The sequence below is a fragment of the Podarcis tiliguerta genome (genome assembly GCF_965153285.1).
Source record: "Podarcis tiliguerta genome assembly, chromosome: 5".
Lineage (NCBI taxonomy): Eukaryota > Metazoa > Chordata > Lepidosauria > Squamata > Lacertidae > Podarcis > Podarcis tiliguerta.
This window is the reverse complement of record NC_139538.1, coordinates 78,181,079-78,203,363: the sequence shown is the minus strand read 5'-3', so window position 1 is coordinate 78,203,363 and position 22,285 is coordinate 78,181,079. Positions and strand designations below refer to the sequence as shown.

The 22,285-nt window shown below is 42.7% G+C and overlaps 1 protein-coding gene and 1 long non-coding RNA gene across 5 annotated transcripts in view; one reads left to right on the top strand and one right to left on the bottom strand.

Annotated features, from left to right (window-relative positions):
* CSGALNACT2 (chondroitin sulfate N-acetylgalactosaminyltransferase 2) overlaps positions 1–22,285 on the top strand; it is a 32,690-nt gene that overhangs the window by 328 nt on the left and 10,077 nt on the right. Inside the window, exons 1-2 of one of the 3 annotated variants that reach the window (XM_083440480.1) lie at positions 15–337; positions 12,675–13,916. In XM_083440480.1, coding sequence (XP_083296606.1) covers positions 13,259–13,916 — 658 coding nt within the window. In that variant the 5' untranslated portion in view covers positions 15–337; positions 12,675–13,258. Of the gene's footprint in view, positions 1–14; positions 342–12,674; positions 13,917–22,285 lie in introns of those variants that run through there. The other 2 variants (XM_083440482.1, XM_083440481.1) reach the window with 2 other exon arrangements.
* LOC310677537 lies at positions 9,845–13,767 on the bottom strand. 2 transcript variants are annotated; one of them, XR_014511247.1, is made up of 3 exons: positions 13,628–13,767; positions 10,302–10,429; positions 9,845–10,223 (listed from the first exon to the last, which is right to left on the bottom strand). It is a non-coding gene; the product is annotated as an uncharacterized lncRNA (long non-coding RNA). The 2 variants fall into 2 exon arrangements; XR_014511248.1 differs by having other exon boundaries at positions 10,308–10,429.

Sequence of the window (22,285 nt, the reverse complement as noted above, 5' to 3'; positions counted from 1 at the left end):
CCTCGCCCTCAGATGGCTCACCCCTCTGCCAGCAGGGCGGGTCGGGTAGCATGGACAGGAGGAAAGCGAAGAAGTAGTGGCAGCGGCGGCGGCGGCGGCAGCAGCCACGCTCCCCTCCCGCCGGTGCCTATCGCTTTAAGGGGCTGCCGCGGCCGGGAGGAGAGTAGTGGCTGAGGCGCGCCGATGCCGCCTCCTCCGCCTCATTTCCTCGCTCGCTCACAGGAAGTGGGGCCGCTGCTGCGCGGCGCAGCCTGCAGTCCAACAGCAGCAGCAGCAGCAAGAGCTGCTAGTTGAGCCGAGGAAGAAGCAGCAGCAGCAGGAGGGGCTCCGTTTTGAGGTGAGTCTTGCGGGGCGGGCGGGCCACGTTTGCCGTTCTCCCCTTCCTCCCCCTCCTATCTCAGCCTCCCCGTGGCTTTGGCGCATCTGCCCCAAGCAGGTTCTCCCAGTCCTTTCTTCGCTCCCGGTGCCACGATTGCCGCCCACCGACCCACCCCCACCCCCTCCATGACACCCAAATCTAGGCTCTCCAGAGCAGGTCTAGTCCAAAGTCCTTTGCTCACGTCACGAAAACATCTCGCCCACCTCGGCTCGTTGTTGTGCCCACGCGCCCACCCCCGGGAATGTGTGTGTGTGCAGGATGGGTAACAACTCTTGGATACCTACCTACACACCTGCGTGTGTGTGTGTGTGTTTCTTTTTCTTAAATAAACCCTCCGCCTCGCCGTATCTTAACCCTTTCTTTCCTCCCGCCGGCCCATTACAGAAGAACCTTCTATCCTTCCTTCCTCAAAAATCCTCTCGGGGCTTCAGGACGCCAAGCCGAAGATCTCTGAATGCAAATCGGGTGACGCCTTGTACTCCTCATTCGTGCAGTCTGGTTGCAGAGTGGTGGAAGGCAACATCCCCCGCCCCCACTCCACCTTTCCAGAGCTTATATATCTTGGGGAATAGCGTTTCTGTCATAGGAATTACTTGATTATAGCATCAAGGCTGGCGGTTATTCCGAATAAATTGATATAGGTTAGACTAAGTTGAAATGCTAGAAGATAGCCTGGATGGCTCAGTTGGTTAGAGCATGGTGCTCATATTGCCAAGGTTGCAGGTTCAATTCCTGTACAGGGCAGCTGCATATTCCTGCATTGCAGGGGGTTGAACTAGATGACCCTCAGGGTCCCTTCCAATTTTATGATTCTGTGTGCAAGATTCTTTGGTTGTTACCCTTATTCCTATTAATCACAATTGTGTTTCTTATCTGTGCCTTATCTTTCCCGGACACACTTTTCCTAGCCTGCTTTCTTCAAACAATTGCGTAAAATCACACTCCACTCTTGCAAGTTGTCCTATAGCTGCTTCAGTTGCAACCAGATTTTTTCCTCCATGCGCAAAAGCATGCAGTGGAGGGAATAGAAAGCCATCTGTTTCTGTCATAGTAGTTTCATAGGCAAAAGGATAGTTAAAATGTGTCGCAAGACGAACAGTCCACATGCAATAACTCTGGGCCGTGTACCCTCTCTATTTTCTCTCTGTTGCATTGTGCTGTATGTTCTCTTCCTTCCTTCCACCCGTAAATTTATAACTTAGTTCCCTCTATTTTGTGCCTGTTCTTTTCTTCACATATCTCTTCTCACTTAGATACAGAAAGAGAGAAAACTCATTATTTCTTCACATCCCTTACAGAGTAGGCTGTTTTGTAAGCAGTGGTTTATCCCATGCAGACTGGAAGGCTGTGGGTGGTAAATGGATGGTGTGCTAGACAGTATTTAGCATGTGTTTCTCTCAAGATGGGGTGCTTTGTTAATGAAGAACTGAGGGCTTTTTTTTTACTAGCGACAATCGATCACTCATAGTTCCTGTCTTTTTAAAAAATGGTATAGGACAGGGATTCAGAACTGATAGACCTTTACATGTTGCTGGACTTGAATTTTCATTAGCCCAGCCAGCATGGCCAATGGTCAGGGATGGGAGGTATAGTCCAGCAACATCTTCGAAGGGTTCCCCATTCCTGGTGCAGAGGAGCAAGTAGATAAATTACTCCGATCATTTAATTTTGTTGGATGTTCCTCTTTCAAGTTTGAGAGAAGAACCAGCTGAGGTGTTCCAAACTGTGTTACAGAACTGGTCATGGCTACGAAGCTGAACCATGAATCAGTAAGTCTCTGTTTTGTATTTTGCCTCTGCCACGAACTCTCTAGGTAGCCTCAAGCAAGTCACAGCCAGTTTCCTCTGGAATACGGCGATAGTACTGACCTAATTTTACAGGGTGGTTGCAAGTTTAACATTAAACATGTCGTACTGGGAAAGCACACAGTAAATTGGCAGGATGTTTCGGTATCATGGGAGGTGAGAAGTGCATGGGTTGCTGTAGCCTCAAGCAAAGCCAACTTGCATTGTTGTGACACAGTGCAGAAATCATCTGGCACCAGTTGAATTAAAATGTATTGGAGTTTGCAGTAGGAATGGTGAGGTGAAGTCACTCACTTGAGATTCAGCCCTTTGGTGCTTTCCCAGATAGATGAATTGGCTTGGGCTTCCCCAAACCCTTATTGTCAGGGGTTCAGGAGCAGAGGCACAAGAGAGGGAGGAAATAGAGAGCGAGGGTGAGGAGTCCGAAGGAAATGTTAGCGATGACAGCGGTCCGAGGTCTCTGAGTCTTTCCAGCGAATCGGAAGATTCACAGAAAGGGGCTCCCATGGTCAGAGCAAGGGGGGTGCCTAGGGGGGCACCCCAGGAAGAAGGGGCCAGAGGGGACTCAGAGAGCAGCCGTCGGGAATCAGTACCAGCGTCCACACCAGAGTGCAGTAGGGGGGAGGAGTCCCAGGCATCGGGATCAGGCGGCGCACTGCCAGCGGGAGGACATGAGTCAGGATTGGCCACGCCTCCATCGGGGAGTGAGGAAACGGTCGAGAGGAAGGTTGAAGGCTGGGCGCGCGCGCCAAGTTCAAATGTACAGGAGGGCGGCGCAGTTGGCAGCCCGGATAGGGAGCCAGGTCCCAAAGCCCGCCGAAAAGAGCGGGAGGAGTCAGGGGGGTCAGCATCAGCATCAGAAGAATCCAGGAAGGAAGGGACCCCGGGGGGTAGCAGGACCCAGAGGAGAAAGGAGAGACGGAAGAGGTGGAGTAAGGCTAGAATCTTAAACTGGTGTACAGGGGGCGGAGATTCAGATGGAGCTTCGCCGATCTAAACCCTAGACGTAGAGCTGGGGCGCTCCGGCTTGAAAATGGAAACTGTACTTCAATAAAGACTTTTGTACATTACTACCGGCTAGCGTTGGTCCTCTGTGAGCTGGGACCTGGAGCCAGCTCTGACACTTATGTAGCATAGCTACTTAAGCGTGCATTCAGATCTTGGTACATGTCATTGGAGCAGGGACAAATCAGTTCTGGTGTCCCATTGCTCCTGTTTAAATGTAATGATCCTATAGTGACTGTTATGTCTGGATTACGATTGCTCCCCCGACCCATATCTCTTCTTTTCTTGGTTCTAGGCAGAAAAAAGTCAAAGCATGTTGATTCATTCTTTTGTAATGTCTATCTCATCCGAGATGGAACTAAACTATAGGATATGTGGGAAGTTGTTATGAAACCAAGGGCGTCTAGTAGCCCTGCATGAGTCTTGCTGGTCTTATCTGGCACAAACTAAAAGAGAAGACCAGATATGAATTGTGGTTCTTGGCTTTAGGCTGCATTCTTTAAAAAAAACACAACAAGTTTAAAATATGCAGAATCATCACGTAACACAGATTTCTGGTGCTTTAGAGTAGTCATACCTAGATTCTACACCAGGGGTCCTCAAACTATGGTCCGTGGGCCAGATCCAGTCACCAGAGTCCTGAACCTGGCCCGCCCGGCAACTGCAGAACCCGCCTCAGCCCCCCCTTTCCTTTTTTCCACGGGGAGGCTCTAAGCAAACGCTTGGCACACACAAAAAGGGAAGCAGCGAAAAGTAGCAACAATTCCGTCCCCGGCGTTCCAAAAGGCTCCTCGGCATTCCAAAAGGGTCCCCCCCCCCCACCCCAATGTTCCAAGGCTTACCTGCGCCAGTCGAGGAGGGCTTGGAGGGGAGACATGCAACACTGCTGGCCTGCTAGGGGAAGCAGGATAGGGCTAGCTAAAAGAGCTCCTTTTAATATATGTTGGTGTGGCTGCTTGCTTGCTCGCCTCTCCCTCACCGACGGCCACAGATCCATTGCAAACACAGGAGGGCAACGTAACGGTGGGCAAAGCTCCCTTTCTCTCTGCCTCTCTTAGCTCCCCACCTTTTCCCCTCCCCAAGCCTAGGCCAAGAGACAAGCTCAACAAGAATACGACCAATTTAATAATAATAAGGTGTTTCGGACAGTACTGCAAGTAATTGGGAGGTGGGCAAAACTCAGTGTTACTCTGCGTAGACCCATTGAAATTAATAGACCCAATTGACTCATGTTCATTATTTTCAGTAGATCTACTCTGAGTGATCTAGTAAACTGGCATTGACTGCAACCCATACCATAACATTTTAAGAGCCAGTGTGGTGTAGTGGTTAAGAGCGGTAGATTCATAATCTGGGGAACCGGGTTCGCGTCTCCGCTCCTCCACATGCAGCTGCTGGGTGACCTTGGGCTAGTCACACTTCTTTGAAGTCTCTCAGCCCCACTCACCTCACAGAGTGTTTGTTGTGGGGGAGGAAGAGAAAGGAGAATGTTAGCCACTTTGAGACTCCTCCGGGTAGTGATAAAGCGGGATATCAAATCCAATCTCTCCTCCTCTTCTTCTTAAATACTGTATTGTTTTTCCTGTTTTGTGCACTACAAATAAAATACAGTGGTACCTCTGGTTGTGGATGGGATCTGTTCTGGAGCTCCAGTCAGATCTCGAGGTTTTCGCAACCGGAGGTGCTTGTTCTGCGCATGCGTGTGGTGCGGTAGAGCACTTCTGTGCATGCATGTGTGGCGAAACCCAGAAAATTACTTTTGGGTTTGCCGCATGTGTATCCCAAAGGATACATAACCAGAGGTGCGCGTAAGTAGAGGTACCACTGTATGTGCAGTGTGCATAGGAATTTGTTCATTTTTTTTTTCAAACTACAGTAGTACCTCAGGTTACAGACGCTTCAGGTTACAGACTCCGCTAACCCAGAAATAGTACCTCAGGTTGAGAACTTTGCTTCAGGATGATAACAGAAATCGCACAGTGGCGGCCCGGCGGTGGCAGGAGGCCCCATTAGCTAAAGTGGTGCTTCAGGTTAAGAACAGTTTCAGGTTAAGAATGGACCTCCAGAACAAATTAAGTTCTTAACCCGAGATACCACTGTATAGTCTGGCACCCAGTAATGTCTGAGGAACAGTGAACTGGCCCCCTGTTTAAAAAGTTTGAGGACTCCTGTTCTACACCATATGAAGCACCGTGTCACAACTTTCCTGTTTCTTTTAAAACATATTGGTGGTCTCATTTGGTTAAGGAAAATATGTTCATGAAATCATCAGTACAACTGGCAGATGTCTACTCTTAGGGTGGGTTAAATATTTGTTCCCATCTGTCCTTGCTTTGGTTAGAGAAAAAATTAATGGAAAAAAGTTGCATAGAAAAATTGAAAGCTGGTCACTTGAAATCATGTGGGCGTGAAAACTGTTGCTTTGTAAAGAGAGCCAAAATCTTGGCTATCATTTTTTCTCGCATAAAGCCTCTGTTGCACTGATGGAATGGGAAGGAAAGTGCTTAGAGTGATCAGGTATTTGTGTTTGTCTTTTGATTATGCTTAAGGGGCTGGATTGTGTGCTTCAAGCCTATGCATGTAAACTATCAGCACCTTTAAAGACCATCGAATCATGGAAATACAGAGTTGGAAGGGATCCCGAGGATCATCTAGTCCAACCCCCTGCAATGCAGGGATCTTGTGCTGGGTCAGCTTGAACCACCATGCTATTTTTTCTTTCTTTCTTTCTTGAGACAGAATAATTTGCCCTGATTGCTGTCCAGCATTTGAAAGTAGCCGGGCGCCAGTCGCATTTTGCTTCGAGGAACTGAACCATGTTCAGCCATAGTTCACATCAATGCATGTTTGTCCCAAACCATGATTAACAACGGCATAATCTTTCATGTAAGAGGAACGGAAATTTGTCATTCTGTGCCCCACTTCTGACCCCTCAACCTTGGTTAAAAGCTAAAGAAAGTTGTTCCTATGCCAGCTCCAAGTACGGTATTCATTTGCAAATAGTAGTCAGTAGTTACCTATGTTGCCCATAAAAGTGAGAAAATTCAATTTACTGACATGGTGAATAAAATATACTATTTCTGGGGATATATGTGTGGGATTGCACATTGCTGCTTAAAAGAAACTGCATGTACTGTCTATTACTGTATGTTAATGTCACGAAGAATCTTCATGTAATTATGGCAAATATTTTAACTTAAAATATTATTAGTTTTTCTGATTGCTCTTGGGTAATCCAGTACTGACAGTAGCAACACTCCTACTTTTCTTAGTTTAGTTATCATGGATATATTCAAAGAAAAGCCAATAAAGTTTGCTGCAACAAAGTTTAAGGCTGCTTTCTGGCTGCGAATCTAAAAAGACAACTAGGAGAACTAAAGCTTTGTTTTCTAACAAAGTCCATAAATATGTCATATTGTAGGACTGTTGAAGTCTCTGCTGCAACACTCTGTGCAATGCTAGACACTTGCAATGTGAATGAGTTAGATACAATGTTGGAACTGTTTGACTAGCTGGATGTTGAGTAATTCAACAGTTCTTGACTGTGGAAATTTTGTTGCATTGACGTGTCCTAATCTCAGTGGAGCTTTTAACTGCACTGCTGTAAAAGAACCTGGAAGTGCTGTTATTTTCTTTGCTACTTTAAAGTCTGCTGATCTTCTAATTGCATTTTGTATTTCTGTCCCGACCCTGAAGGAGTTAGGTGTTCTGGAGATGACTGCTGCAGGGTAATGTCGCAGCACAGATGTCAAATATCATGCTATTGTAGTATATAAAGTAATGACTTTGTGTGCAGATGATGATGATGGTGAAGTATTCTTGTGTTTGGTGCTATTTTTAAGAAATTAATTTAATGCAACTGAGTGGTAGGAGTAGCCATTTGTGCAAGGGCTTAATGAGACAGCTGGTGCTCAATGTCTGCAGAAATGTCCTTCGCTCGTACATGTCTTGTTTTGGAAGCAATATGTACATAATACTGAAAAAGTCTTTACAGTCAGTTTATGTGTTGAAAAACTGAGGTCTACCGTCTGACCTCAAATCTTTCATAACTAAACCGATTTCCATCTTATCCACACAGGCTTGGGGCAGCTGAGCCTTAACTCTATAAAAAATTATAATAGTGACACAGGTAGTGAAAAAAGTCTACCATCCCATCTGTGATGGGCATAAGGTTGAGAGAGGATTTTAAAACCTGCACTGTTGCAATTTGATTCTGCTCCTTGTCTCACAGGTTTCCCCCTCTTAATGAAGAAGTGAGGGTGACTACAATTGAAGAACAGAAAAAATGTTCAGTTTCCTTGTAGTTGCAGCTTATTGCCCCACATGCTACTGCCCTGGATGAGAAGAGTGGCTTAGGGGAAGAAGGGTGTTTAAAAATTGTGGCTTCCTGAAAACTCTTTCCTCCCCTAGCTTATAGGCAGAATAGTCCTAAATTCGCATGATGGGAAGATTGAAGTGACAGATTGTCCATCATTTCCAAAGGATGATGTTTTCCTTTTTTTGAACAGGTGGAATCTATGTCTTCAATATCCTTCAGCTGAAACCAAGCAGGTCCAATGCTGGCCCCAGAACACCCCATTTCAGGTCCTCCCACCAGCAAACCCACCTGTGCTCACCAAGCTTTCAGTGGGTTTAGTGAGGGCCTCCCTCAGGTGTGTCTTGCTACCAAAACTCATCTCTGTGAGCAGAGGGGCACCTCTACCCTGTTCAATGCCCTCTAGATTATGCCTCATTTATTTGGCAAATATATAGGCAATAGGCATGAGCACTAGGCTCTCAGGCAGGCACACACCTAAATACAATGTGAACAAATGCAGTAAAAATACAGACTAAAACAATGGAATTGGAAAGCAGCAGGCCAAGAGCAGATGATAAAACTCAGCAGAAGGCTGAGAAACAGTGAAATCAGCTGGTTACCATACTGGAATGCCTGGACAAATAACGAAGTATTTCACTGATGTTGGAATCATATTTGGGAACACCCTTCTGATGACAGAGGGGCTTGTAACTGAGCATCTGACAATGACTAATGGTCAGACAGGAACATGTGGTTGAAGTCAGCCCCTTTTGTACGTAACAACTTGTGCTTTGAATTGTGCCTGAAAATGGACCGGCAACAAATGTCGCTGTTTAAGTACGTGGGAGAAACTTTATAAAGGTAGTGCCAGTTCAAAATGCAGCTGTCTGGCTATCAACAGGAGCTTCTGTGAAGTCTTCAAAGGCAGCCCATGTAGTTGACCAATCTAGTCAACTAGTCATCTAGAGGTTGCCATGCCATGGATAATGGTCAACAGGTTTTCTCTCTCTCAGGGGGTGGGGAGTCGCAGCTGATGCACTAATCCATGTGTAGGCAAACTAAGGCCTGGGGGCCGGATCCGGCTCAATCAACTTCTAAATCTGGCCTGCAGACGGTCTGGGAATCAGTGTGTTTTTGCATGAGTAGAATGTGTCCTTTTATTTAAAACGCATCTCTGGGTTATTTGTGGGGCATAGGAATTTGTTCTTTTTCTTTTCTTTTCCAAAATATAGTCCAACCCCTCACAATGTCTGAGGGACAGTGGACCGGCCCCCTGCTGTAAAAGTTTGCTGACCGCTGCTAATCATAGCCAAATTCTATTGGAATTGAAAAATAGTGTTTTATGGTCTTCACATTTTTGCTTCAGATAATAAAATTTAGTGTTTCAATTAGAGTTATATGGCACTATGGAGTGTGATACAGCCTGACTGCTTATACAATACCTGCTCCCATTGCAGACTGCGTGTGTACTGTCTTGCTATGGCATGAATAAGGTAGGGTTGGCCACTGTGAGCTTGGCATTGGTAACGTCAAGACTGGATTGCTGCAATGTGCTCTATGTGGGGCTTCCCTTGGGCTTTACCTAGAAGACCCAGCTGGTATAGAATGCAACAGCTAGTTTGTTGATCCTATCAACACCAAATAACAGCTTTGCTGGAAAGACTGCACTGGTTGTAGTGCCTCTCTGTTTGTGGAATGCTCTCCCCTGGGAGGTCCGCCTGGTGCCTTCATTATACACCTTTAGGCACCAGGCAAAAGTGTTCCTCCCTAACCAAGCCTTTGGCTGATTGACACCCAGTGCCCTTTCGCTGTGCTCCTCAGATGGGGCACTGCTGGGAGCAACTATATTCCCCCTAGGTGCACTTAGCCTGTCCTGGAAACTGGATTTTCAGTGTTGTAGCTCCTGCCTTCTGGTATTAATTACCAGCCAAAACTACAAAGGCGCCTAGCAAGATGATGCTTAGGTGTCTACTGAAGACATTTTTGTTCAGGAAGGCTTTCACTGAGGTCTCTCTACTAACAAACTACTTTTCTATGAGTGGAGAGTGTATGTTGGCTTTTTCTTGGGGATAATTCAACATGTAGCTGCCAGCCCCCAAACACCTACTTTCTGCTGCGGTGATTCAGTTGATTGTAAAAATGTGTGTTGGAGTAGGGAAGATGAAGCTTTTTTGAAACTTCTGATAGCTGAGGCATTATTTTTCTCATGTAAAAATCATTCTGTGGTGGTACAAACTCCATGCTGTCTGGGGGCACGCACCCGCTGTGCTTCTGTGTGCATTCCTGACACCTCCTTGGGGTGGCTTGTTTTGCTGGGCTTCTGTATCAAGAGTGAATTATTTAGTTTCACTCAATGGCAGAGACATAACAGAATTACCGGCTCCTAGCAATGGTTGATTAGAAGGGGACAAGGCTAGAGCAGTGGATGGAGCAGTGAAAGCAGCAAACAGCCATTTATGAAGGCAAACAATTTTTTGTGTTCAGCTGAGTCTTAAGTTTATTTTTAAGTCTCATGTCATGACCACTATTAGTGGGTCTTGGCAAAGATGTTTACTGTTTACAAAGTTTACTGCAGATTCCTAGTTAATAAAGTGAGGGTTGCTGGAATAGTAGCAGAGGATAAGGCATTTGAAAGGAGGTTCAGTCAGTGCTGTAGGGAAGGATGGAGTGATATAGCTTCATTTCAAATTAGTTTAACCTGTGGCCTATTCATTATCTTCATAACCACACTTGCTACCTTTAAAAGAACAAAAATAATGAATTCTATGCTCTGTATCCATTGTTGGAAGCAGTATGATTCCGAATACCAACTCACCCTTACCAGATGACTTTGCAAAATATATGATGAATAAACCAGTGATCTCAAGCCCATAGTGGATTGGGGGAGGAAGTCTGAAAGCTTTTCTAGTAGGTCCCATGAAGATACACGAAGGCTAACATTTCCTGTAAGTAGAATAAGAATTTTGCTTGAAAAAATGTGTCACTTTCCAAATGGCAAAATCAAGGAAAAGTCTGGGAACATTTTTCTCTTGGAGGTAAAATTGCTGATGATCTTAAACTGAGTCAGATAACCACAGAACGATGAAGCCAAAGGACCATTTTGTAGCCTAAAAAAACACCCTTAAGATAGTTTTGGGAAATGAAGTTTGCATATGTATCAGAAGGATATATTCAACCACACCATTATTATGATAGAAGTGTTTGGTTGTTTAACAGAAGCCATTATTAATTTTGTCTGGCTTACCTTTGCTTTAGAGTATGTGAGATTCTTTTGCAAGAAGTGAAGTGGTTATCTTAGTCATAAGTAGTTGCCATTTTTTTGTCTTGCATTTTGTGGGAATTGTACTAATAAAATGCCCATAACAGGCCATCAGGGAATGCTGGTTTAAAACTGGGGACATCAAAGAGCTGAGTCTTGTACATAACTGGTGAGCTGTCTGGGTCTTTGTGTGTTTAGAGGTAGAGTAGGTCTCATAAGAAGAATCAGCCTCAACTGAGAGCCTGATAAAAGATCCTTTGGGTACTGGATCTGTCCCTTGAGCTGCTAGGTTTACAATGCATATTAGTTTACAGTGCTATTGCATCTGTGTAATCTGCCAAAGTATTCAGTTTGTTAGATGATGGCTGCCAGCCTTATTCTCTGAGGAAGGGGATACTTGCTTCTCAACTGTGAAGTGTGTTTGGAGGTTGAAGTGACTGGTTAAACAATGCTGTGTTCTTTCGCTTTTCTTATATGTCAATAAGCAGAACGCTGTTGTCAAAAGGATGTTCTCTCATAGTCAAGAAAGCAAACTAATGCTGCGATGGTTTCCCCAGAAACTCAAGGGATTGTCTCTATGTTGCTATTGTTAGCCTAGTCTGTGCTTGAGTTTTAAATGTACTGAGCTTTCTTGTTCCTGTTCATTCTACTCAGATATGAATATTTTACAGCCTTCAGTTAACATGGTAATGCATACAATTTCTGACTTACATGCCTTTAAAAAATCTATTCCAGTACAAAATCTGATTGTCATGAATGCTTATGCCTTAACAGCATTTTGAGTGGACTACGAATGTTTTGTTAAATATTTGAAAGTGGGTTTAAGCCCTGCTGCTGCATCCCCTCCCCCAAAATTTGGAATTTCTCTACACAACCCCTAAATCTGCTCTGTTTTCCTCCCCCTCCCTAAACTTGTTATAATAAATACTTTTTAAAGTCCTTGCACTAGTAGAACTGATTAGGTAGATACAGCCCATAGAGATTGGAAGCTGGGTGTGGTTTTTTTTGTCTCATACTTGTTTCTTGCATCTTGATTCACCACATCTGGACTCTAGTCAGTGACTTGAAGATACACCTGGTGTTAGTTACTTCAGTGTGCATGTAGATATTAATTTATAATTTTATCTGACTCTTCCCTACGCCCAAAACACTCTTCCTAATGGAAAGGCCTTAATACCCTGACAGGTCTTCAGAGATAGGTGTTTTTGTCAATTGCGGAGGAGCTATTGTTAGTACATCTCTACAGTGCTTTTAGCACTTTGCATAGGGGTAGTTTTGTTAAGAGGTTCTGCTGAGACTGTTTTAGGATTGTGGGAGGGTTGGTCTTTACCCACCTGCAGTTATGCAAGTTGGAAGGCAACCCCCATAGTTTGTTGTTTTAGAACCATAAAGCCCCTCTCAAAATACAAGTGCACATTCTAATATTTTTGGAATTCTAAACCTCATATTTGACCATCCATTTTTTTACCTGAAAAAACTACAGGTTTCCCGTGTACCCTTTTCAGAAGAAGGTAGATGTTCCTGCATGGTGACAGAAAATATAATTGAAAGTAGGAGTTAAATTCACTAACTTCTTAATACATTGCCGTTTAAATAAAAAACTGGTTATGATGCATTCCAGAAATGACAAAAATAGCAGGGGAAAGAATTCTGACAACCACTTATGTAGCTGGAAAAAAAGCTGTTTTTTAGTAGTCTGTTGGATGAGTTTGTTTCAGACATTTCCACAAGAAGGAAGTCACTGGTGTGTAACCCAGTAGAAAGAATTGAAGGTTTACAACCCGCCCCTGTCATGGGCCATCGCAGAAAAATAAATTTTGTGATTCATCATGTCTACATTTTTAGGATATTAAAACTTGCCTTCATGTGTTTTCCAGATGTTTGCCTGTTTTGTGATTCTAACTGAGTGTACTTTTCATTTAATTCTAGGCCCTCCCTTAATTTTGCTGACTCAGATTACAGATTTCCAAGACGGAGGAGAGAGAAGCATAAGCACCAGAGGAAAATATCCTGCAGACTGCCCATGAAAATTACTATTGCTCAGCTATTTATGGCTCTTAAGGGGCTGCGCAGATAGCGAGAAAAAAATATTTTTAAAATGCCCCCATGGCTATAAATTGCGAGATTGTTTTGCTTTATAATTATCAGAATTTGATACGTTTTCAACTTGTTGTCTTTGGAATAGAGAAGCATAGCAAATTCACTACACCTCCAAAAACGTATGTTTAGACAAATTGCCCTGAAAGTAATGGGGGCTGTATCTGACTGTTTGGACTGTAAACGCTTGCAATAATGGAAGTTGTAGCAATACTGGGATTTGCGATCTCTGCAGTATTGCTTGAGCAAGACAACAGTTGCAAGTTTCCCCCCTTATTTGCCTCACACAAATGGATGTATCAGTAGAAATAGTTTTGGTTCAGCTTACAAACAATTGCTCCTTTCAGAAAATACTAGCAAGACATGACCAAAAACATCAGCTGTTTTAGTTGGAATACAACTTAAGTGCCGTAAGAATGCCTAGAAGAGGCATAATATTTCAAGCCAGAACTCGGTGGCTGTTGGTCGGTCTTGCCTTGCTGTTGAGTTTGTTGCTGTTTATGTACCTCCTTGAATGTGCTCCACAAACGGATGGCAATGGATCACTTCCTGGCATTGTAGGGGAGGGTTTTGGTAAGGAGCACTACCAAGCCCTCCTGCAGGAGCAAGAAGAACATTACCAAACCAGAGCTATGAGCCTCAAGCGCCAAATTGCTCAGTTAAAGCAGGAGCTTCAGGAAATGAGTGACAAGTTAAAATTGTTACAGGAGAAGAAAACCCCAAGAGTCAACAGCATGGGTTATCAAGGCACCAAAGAACAAGCACCCAATGATCTCCTGGAATACCTGCATTCTCAAATAGACAAAGCTGAAGTGAGCATGGGGGCCAAGCTGCCTAGTGAATATGGAGTCGTTCCTTTTGAAAGCTTTACTTCCATGAAGGTGTTCCAGCTGGAAATGGGGCTAACGCGACACCCAGAGGAGAAACCTGTCAGGAAAGATAAGCGAGATGAATTGGTGGAAGTAATTGAGGCTGGCCTCGAGGTAATCAATAATCCAGATGAAGAAGATGGTCAAGATGAAGATGACGGAATAGGGGAGAGACAGCTTTACAATGAAAATGATTTTATAGAAGGTACTTTATGCATTTTTGAATTCTAGTTCATAATATGGTCATCTACACCCAATGGCAGAATTTCTGAGACAGAAGACCAGCTTTCCCCAACCAGATAGTCTGTAGATGCTTTGGACTACAACTCCTTTCTGCATATGACCAGGGATGGCTCGAGTTGTAGTCTGAAACATCTGGAGGGTGTAGAAGGTTGCAGTAGGTCATTAAATAACAGGTTTGGGGGATGGCACCATGAAATTGCAAGCACTGCCCTTGACTTGTGTGTGAATTTCCCTATATCCTTTCTACCTGCGGAAGCTTCCAACACTGGTTCTCCAAGTGAGTTTATAAGCATACCTGGTTTACTTTAACTTGTGTAGCCTTTGCATCATTACCAAGCCAGATAGAGGGCCTAAGTGTGTACAAGGTAAGGGCATGCACTTTTCTGCAGCTCACTCCTATCTCCTTAATCCCTATTCATCCCTTGAGACTGAATCAGCCTTGGTTTATAGATATCACAGGAACGATGCACTTTTCTTTACTGGTAACTGCGATGATATTGGGTGGAATTCAGCGTTATGCTTTGATTAACATTCTGTCTGTGCAAGCATTTTAGCTTGCCACACAGAATGTTCCCCGTTCTCTTGCCCCCGTGTGCTGTCCCTCCAGAGCCAATTTTGGGAGGTGCGGGGTGGGGAATTCCTGTTGTGCATGTGGAAGACTTCAAACAGGCCTTCCCCTACTAACAGGGCTTGTTAGGTCAATCCCACCCATTGCAGTCCTTCTCTTATAATATTTACTCTGTTGCGAATTTAAGAATTAATGATAACTACAACAGAAATCGAGATACTCAATCAAACAGGAAATAGTTACTGGCCTAGTGTTTGTGATTTATTTAATGACTTATTTATTAAATTTGTATACCACCCTATATACCTTCAGGTCACAGGGCAGTTCACAGAAAAAAATCACAATATAAAAAACATCAAAGTAAAAACAAAAGCAACCCAATAACACCCCATCCAAAAGAAATCCAACCCACATTTTAAAAGGGCATTGGATGTGAATCATGTGAATTGGATGTGAAACATGATGTGTTTCATGTTATGCCTATATGCGTGTAGAGAAGAAGCATTATATTATTGCTCAAGAAAATGAACAACAGTTGGAACCAGATCATTTGTATGGTGTAAATCTGCATGAAGCAGTTGGAATGGAGAAGATTTGACAGCTGCCAGCTAAGTAGTCCATTTGAGGGTTAAAAAATGAAACAAAACAAACAAAAACCTAAAATCATTATTCATTTTGGGATCAACTTCTACAATTCCAAATTTAACTCTATTGCTGTCGTTATTTAAAGGAGACTATCAATGACACACTCCCCTGCCTGATGAAAATATGTCATAAGCTTAAACATTTCTGGACTTTACACTTTTGTGTGTTCCATTCCCCCCCCCCCCCCAAAAAAAAAATCTGACTGGCCTGAAGTCTCAGCATTCTGTTTTCCTTGCACAACTTGTGGTGTATCACTGTCATATGTGTTGGACTACCAGGAGCTCAGTAAACCACCTGAGGGTTCCCCCCCCCCTGCCTACCATGGTTTAAAAACCAGGGGGAATAGCCAGTAGCTTGTGGTTTGCATCTTCTCTGGTGTGCAGGGCTGCCAGTTATTGCATATGTATTTAATATATTGCTTACTCATTCAGTATTTTGGCATCTGATTTATAGGAGGCCACTTCATACTGTGTCAGAGCATTGATCCATCTAGCTTAGCACTGTGTGCTCCAGAAGTGGGGGAACCTTTTTCAGCCAGGGGGAAACAATCCCTTCTTGGCAACCTAATGATCTGTAGGATGAAAGGGAAGACACTCACAAATAAAAAGCCCATACCAATTTCCTTGGCCACCTTGCAACGATGAGACAAACTCAAAACCCTGCCCATAGCAAACTTCTAAAGGAATTATCAAGTGCCCAGGGATGAAGCAGAAAAAAAAAAGAAGTCTTTTCTCAGAGGAAGAAAACCTTTGAGAAATTGGGAGGACAGATTTCAGCATAGAACTAAAACCAGGTAAATATTGAAGTACAGTACAGGGGTTAAATATACCCCTCACCCTCATAGACAGCAGCTCCATACTCTTGCCTTCTTCCCCAACCCCTGCCCACTTTCCACCAGTCCAGTAACAGATGACATATTTTTAAATCACAAGTTGGCAGGAGTACATCAGTATGTCTCAGGCTGCGGTATAGTCCTGTAATGGGGGTAATAAGTTACATGCAGTATTCAGCATTTTTAGAGTAGTCTGGTGGAACACATATTAGCGATCCCAGACTGGGTGTACTTGAAACTTCTCAGCTGAGCTTTCAAACCAGTACACCGTGTGCCCCAAAACATAGAAAACTGCTGTGACCACCCTTGACTGGCACATGAATATATTCACTTGTTTAGGAATCTTTGCAGTTCATTATTCTTGGGCTCTAAGAAACTTAACAACGATGGTTTCACTTCATTGCTAATTCTTCAGGCAGGAAAAAAAAGGTTTTTCTTTTTCTTTTGGATGCTGTGTCATTGTTTCCAAAATGCGGTCAAAAATACGGCAATGATTTCTAAGACTTATTGAAAATGTTCATGTCTAAGATTGCCTTGAGACTGTCATTTTCAAGAAAATGCACCACAGTGGTAAGTACTGCTCTTTTTTATGCACCTGCTTTGTCTCTGTCATCATGTGTACTTGTGCAGTTTTGTGAATTGCTATCTCAATCTTCAGGTCTTGATGATTTGTTTGCTCCATGAAGGCGCTCATGTTGGCATATTGTTGAATTATACATAATGTATGTGAAGTGCTTTGAATACCCACAAAGCACTCTGTAAATACCAATACTTTTACATATGCATTTCCCTTAAGAGCAATGCCTTTAGAACAAAGTGAGCATGTTCTCTTCATGGCCACGTGTCTTCATTGTTGGGTTATAGTTGCTGTTGAATCATTCTGCAACACTTAAAGGAAAATCACTCTGGGCAGTAAATCATTACAGTAGGTTAGTAGCTGGCCGCAGTAATGCTGCATCGCCTCTTTTTGGTACGTTTCTTTTCTTTCTTTTTTAAGGCAGTTAGTCTGCAGTTTATAAGATGAGGAAATAGCATTGACTAAACTTTTTCTGGCAAGCCAACAGAAGACTTTATTTGGTCAGAACTGAGCAACTATGGCAACCAATGACTAAATCTTCCCCTCTTAATATTTTGTTCCCTTTGGTGGTTTCAGTATCTTGTATATCTGCTCACTTCATAAAAATTGTTGCCTGGTTAGCTTGCATCAACAAATGAAGTAGTTTTCCAGACAAATTCAACTGCTTCGCTTGATATTCTTGTTACTTTTTTAAAAAAAAATGAATTTTAAATAAGAGTTGTTCAGCACTGGAAAAACTACAATTCTATGATTCTTTACTAAGAAGCACTTTTAGGGGTTAATCTTAACTCTTAAGAACTGTGCACATTACAAACACACATCACAATGGCCACAGTAACCTAAAGCATTTTTTTTAAAAAAAAATCAAAATTGGCATCTTTATCAGAATATTTAGGTTTTCAAATTTTCAGTAAGCAGACAGTTGCAGTTGTTAAAATACCCATGCACAATTAAAATTATTATCACTTAACTGTGACTCTGTCTAATGATATGGAGAAACGGAATGCAGGTTAAACCATGAGATCTCAACAAAATTTGGGTTTGAAGTTCTTTGGGAGTTGTAACTGTAAATGCAGTGATGCCAGTATGTATAACACGATAGCAGCAGGTAGGCTAACCTGTGTCCACTCAAACTAGTCAACAAGAAAAAAAAACACCTCTGAGAATTTGGCTAGATGCACCCAGACTCCATTCAAGAGTTAATTGCTATGGATTTTCCCCATCACCACCAGCAGAATGCAATATTACTGATTTTTGAACTTATAAGCAGGTTTTAGTCAAATAATTTGTTTCACTCAGTCACAGAATAAAGTTATTGTTTCTAATTTGGCCATTACAACACCTGAGATTCCCAGCCATTTCACAATCATGGCTAGTGGCATTCTTTAAGTCATATGATAAAGCCAGAAAATTGCAGAGTTCACTCTATAAGCCCATCCAAAAATGCCTCATTTTTTTTTTTTAAAGCAAAACCAAACACTGAAGAAATGAGAATAATCAGCAAGGGGTAGGAGGACAGGAATCGTTTGAGCAGTGGAAAGGCCTCAGTAATTCCAGTAGTACAGGCAGAACTTGTAGCAAAACATAGACTGCCACTTGAGCAGGCGAACAAACATTGGGATGAGGTATTTGTGCTTTTCCCTGTTAGCTGCCAAACCAGATAAAATGAGTGCAATGTATGATGGAAATAATCATGGATAGGGAAGCTGTTGGTTTTTCCAAAACTCATTTCCCTGTGTAGTTGTATGCTTCATGGAAAAATAGCCTAGGGATTAGTCAGTGAACCACTCTATTGCAAAGAGTGTTGGGTGATGTTTTTGGTTTTTTCCAGAAATGTTTGCAATCTCTCTGGCAAATTTGTTTATAAACTCTTGGGTTTAAAATATTTTAAGAGTTCATTGCTCACTTGGACCCATTCAGTTTTAACAGCCATTTGGTATTGTCATTTCCCCTGATGAATACTCTTGATTACCAAGACTACCATGTTACTTGGTTTGGGTTCAAAAATGATAAACCAGTTGATAAGTTTGCAGCTTGCCTGGTTGAAGCCGGAAACCATTACATCCAGAAAACGTATCAGTTTTATTTTATTTGCTGATTCAGCCATTCTGTCATAACAAGTTTACTGTACAAGGAGTTTGATATAAATATTACAGTTGTTAACCTTGAGAAATAAACATGGAAATAACTGGACTGCTGATAGTTTTCAATACATACCGGTAGTCTGTTGCCTGCTTTTAAATTTCTGATGTGTTTTGAGCAGGGCCGTCTTTACCCGGGGTGCAAGGGGTGCAGGGCACCTGGGCGCCAAATTCTGGGGGGTGCCAGGCTCCTACCACTGAAGCCGCCTTAATAATAATAATAATAATAATAATAATAATAATAATAATAATAATTTATTATTTATAGCCCAGCCATCTGGCTGAGTTTCCCCAGCCACTCTGGGCGGCTTCCAATCAAGTGTTAAAAACAATACAGCATTAAATATTAAAAACTTCCCTAAACAAGGCTGCCTTCAGATGTCTTTTAAAAAGAAGATAGCTGCTTATTTCCTTCACATCCGAAGGGAGGGCGTTCCACAGCGCGGGCACCACTACCGAGAAGGCCCTCTGTCTGGTTCCCTTTAACCTCACTTCTCGCAATGAGGGAACCGCCAGAAGGCCCTCGGTGCTGGATCTTGGTGTCCGGGCTGAACGATGGGGGTGGAGACACTCCTTCAGGTATACAGGACCTAAGTGTATTGTATTGAGCTGCTATGCGGCAGCAGGGTCAGTGACACCTTTGACACGACTGATCTCGCGCCGCCTGCCTGGCAGCGGCAGGCAGACAGACAGGAGGCGCGAGATCAGTCATGTCAAAGGTGCCGCTGACCCCGAGTGAAACACGTATATGCATGCTTTCAAGGGCCCTCCCAGCTCCTCTAGAAATAAGGGTGCTCCCACAATGAAAGGCTGCCCGAGATGGCTCTCCCAAACATGTGCACAATGCCCGCATGTCTCATCTTTCAGACACCTTCCTACAACCGTAAGCACATGCACATTGATAGCATTGTACATATTCTGTAGGAAACTGGATATACACATTTAAAATTTGTCCATTCAGATTATGTAGAAAAATTAATATTCCTTAAATGTCAGTGAATGAATTAGCATAGTATATTGCAGCAGAACCGAGCATACATTGTGGAGGTAAATTGTGGCCATTTTTAATTAGGCGGTCTTGGCAATTGCATAAGTTATTTGTGTTTGGGGCAGGCTGATAAGTTTCTAAGAAAGATTAGGAGCAGAAACAAAGTCTTCATACTGTTAGAATAGCTGATTTGAGTCTGTTAGTGAAAGGAACACATAACAGACTCTTAAGATGAACCCCGGTTCAGGTGATGTCAGTAAATCATGAGCTTTGCCAAACTGCAAGCTCAGACATAGGAGATGGGATGTAGTTTTGAAAGATAGTTTGCAACATAGCAGTTTCTGGATTTTTCTTCACAAATGCCATTTCAGCATAAAAGCAAGAGATAGAAATCCAGAAGTTATTTTTTCAGAAATGTCTGTTAAGAGGTCTGAATGCAGCCTATTTTCAGACTCTTAAATTATTTTTGGTAGGGGCATGGTGACCTAGTCCTCAGTGGACTGAGTAGCTGAGCACAGCTTTGACATCATTAGTCTTGATGGGATCTGTAAAAATCTACGTAGGACTGGTGATTAATTCTCTAGCAGCTATGCATGATAACTCTGTTTGCTCATAGAGAATTATAATCTTCTGACAATCTTTGCAAATTCTGGGTGTTTCTCCCCCCCTTCAACCCTATGCTATACATATTTACTTGACAGCTGTGTGTTGGACTTCTGTGGGACTTAGTCCAGAGGATACTTATATAGTATTGCAGCCTTCAGGTATCTTAACACTTTCAAACTATCAGTACAGAAAGACAGGTGTTGTCTTTATTCTTACTCCTTTTGGGTTTTTAATCACTAGTGTTGTACAGTCATACCTTGGGTTAAATATGCTTCAGGTTGAGCGCTTTCGGCGACCCGGAAGTAACGGAACATGTTACTTCCGGGTTTCGACGCTTGCACATGCGCAGACAGTCAAAATGATGTCACGTGCATGCGCGGAAGCGGCAAATCGCGATGTGCAGGCATGGGTTGTGTTCGCTTCAGGATGCAAACGGGGATCCGGACAGATCCCTGCCTCCTTTCCAACATCATAATATATTGGGATATCACAAGTTTTAGCTGGCGATATATTATGATATATTTCGAAAGCAAATTTTCCTAGCCCTGTCAAACATTTAATGTGCATGACAGCTAGTCATTGCACACATTCACTTGGCTTCATGGAGAATCTGCATATAATGCTTCCATGAAGAGGGAATAATGCACATTTCCTGGTCAATATGCATAATCTTCAACAGGCCTTGGAGAATGTGTGCATATTGACTGCTTGCGTGTTTCCCACAGGCATCCGGTTGGCCACTGTAAGAACAGGATGCTGGACTGAATGGGCCATTGACCTGACCTAGCATTACTCTTATTAGGTTTTTCCCCCCTTCTTGCTTTTATTGTGTATTTTGTGTTTTTATCTTGTATTTTTAATTTGTGAACTGCTGAACTCTGCGGAGGTAGGGTGGTATACAATCAATCAATCAATCAAAAACCTTTTTTCTTCCAGTAGTTTTCTGGAAAATATTTGGCAAAACTGTCATCCAACTTCGCCGCTGATAAATACGATATAGATTTTCTAGAGGCTGTTTTTGCACAGCTCTATGAAAAACTGTTCCCTTAAACTTACCCTTTTGATCCTTTCCAGTTAAACAAATATTTAACTCAAAATTTTCACTTTGAGCAGCATTTATGAAAATTTCTGCAAATGACAGTAGTGTTTGTTTTAATTAGATCTACCACAGTTCATTTTCTATCAAGGAAACTGATGGAGAGAAAATTATTTACCTCCTGCAATGGGCATTTTTTGAGTCCAGCTATGGAAATAGTTTGCTACTATTTGGTTTCTGTAATGCATATTTGCTCTTTGGAGACAATACAAGTTTATTGTCAGTGTTTGCCAAATTTGTCATCCTTTAGTGCAGGACTTCTAAATGCTCGCAGATTACATTAAGGATACGGGAACTATTTAGAGGAAAAAAATGATAATGCTTTCTAGTACTTGTTCCTTTGCACCTTCTGCTTCTCCCTCTCCTCCCAAAAACCCTGGATGAATGATGTACACTTAGCCTTTGATAAGCCTAAAGAAGTAGCATCTTTTTTCTTTTTCAAAGAGGAATTGGGAATGGTTGTTTCAATTGCTAAATCAAAGATTACCAACGGATACTTTAATAAAAACTGTATTTGGTAGTAATTATAATGAAAGCTTTCTTGAGAGCCTGATGTTGCCAAGAAGCAGGTTAGACTTAAATGAGTACAAATTTGTTCTATGAAAGTCAGCCAGCTGATTTTAAAGTATTGATCTTCTTGAAGAAGGATCAGTCGCAGCTTAACACAGTCAAGCCGAGTCATCTGCTGCTTAGTGTAGGACTTGACCTACTAAGCATCTTAATCTGTCAATAAAATTCTACAATAGATAATGAAGGCAGGAGTCTGATTTTCATTTTTAAGATTGGTTACTGCAGTCTCTCTCTCTCTCTCTCTCCTTGGCCCCCTCTCCCTGCAAGAGTGCAATTTACAACTTGGCTAGCATTTTGAGAATAGGAGA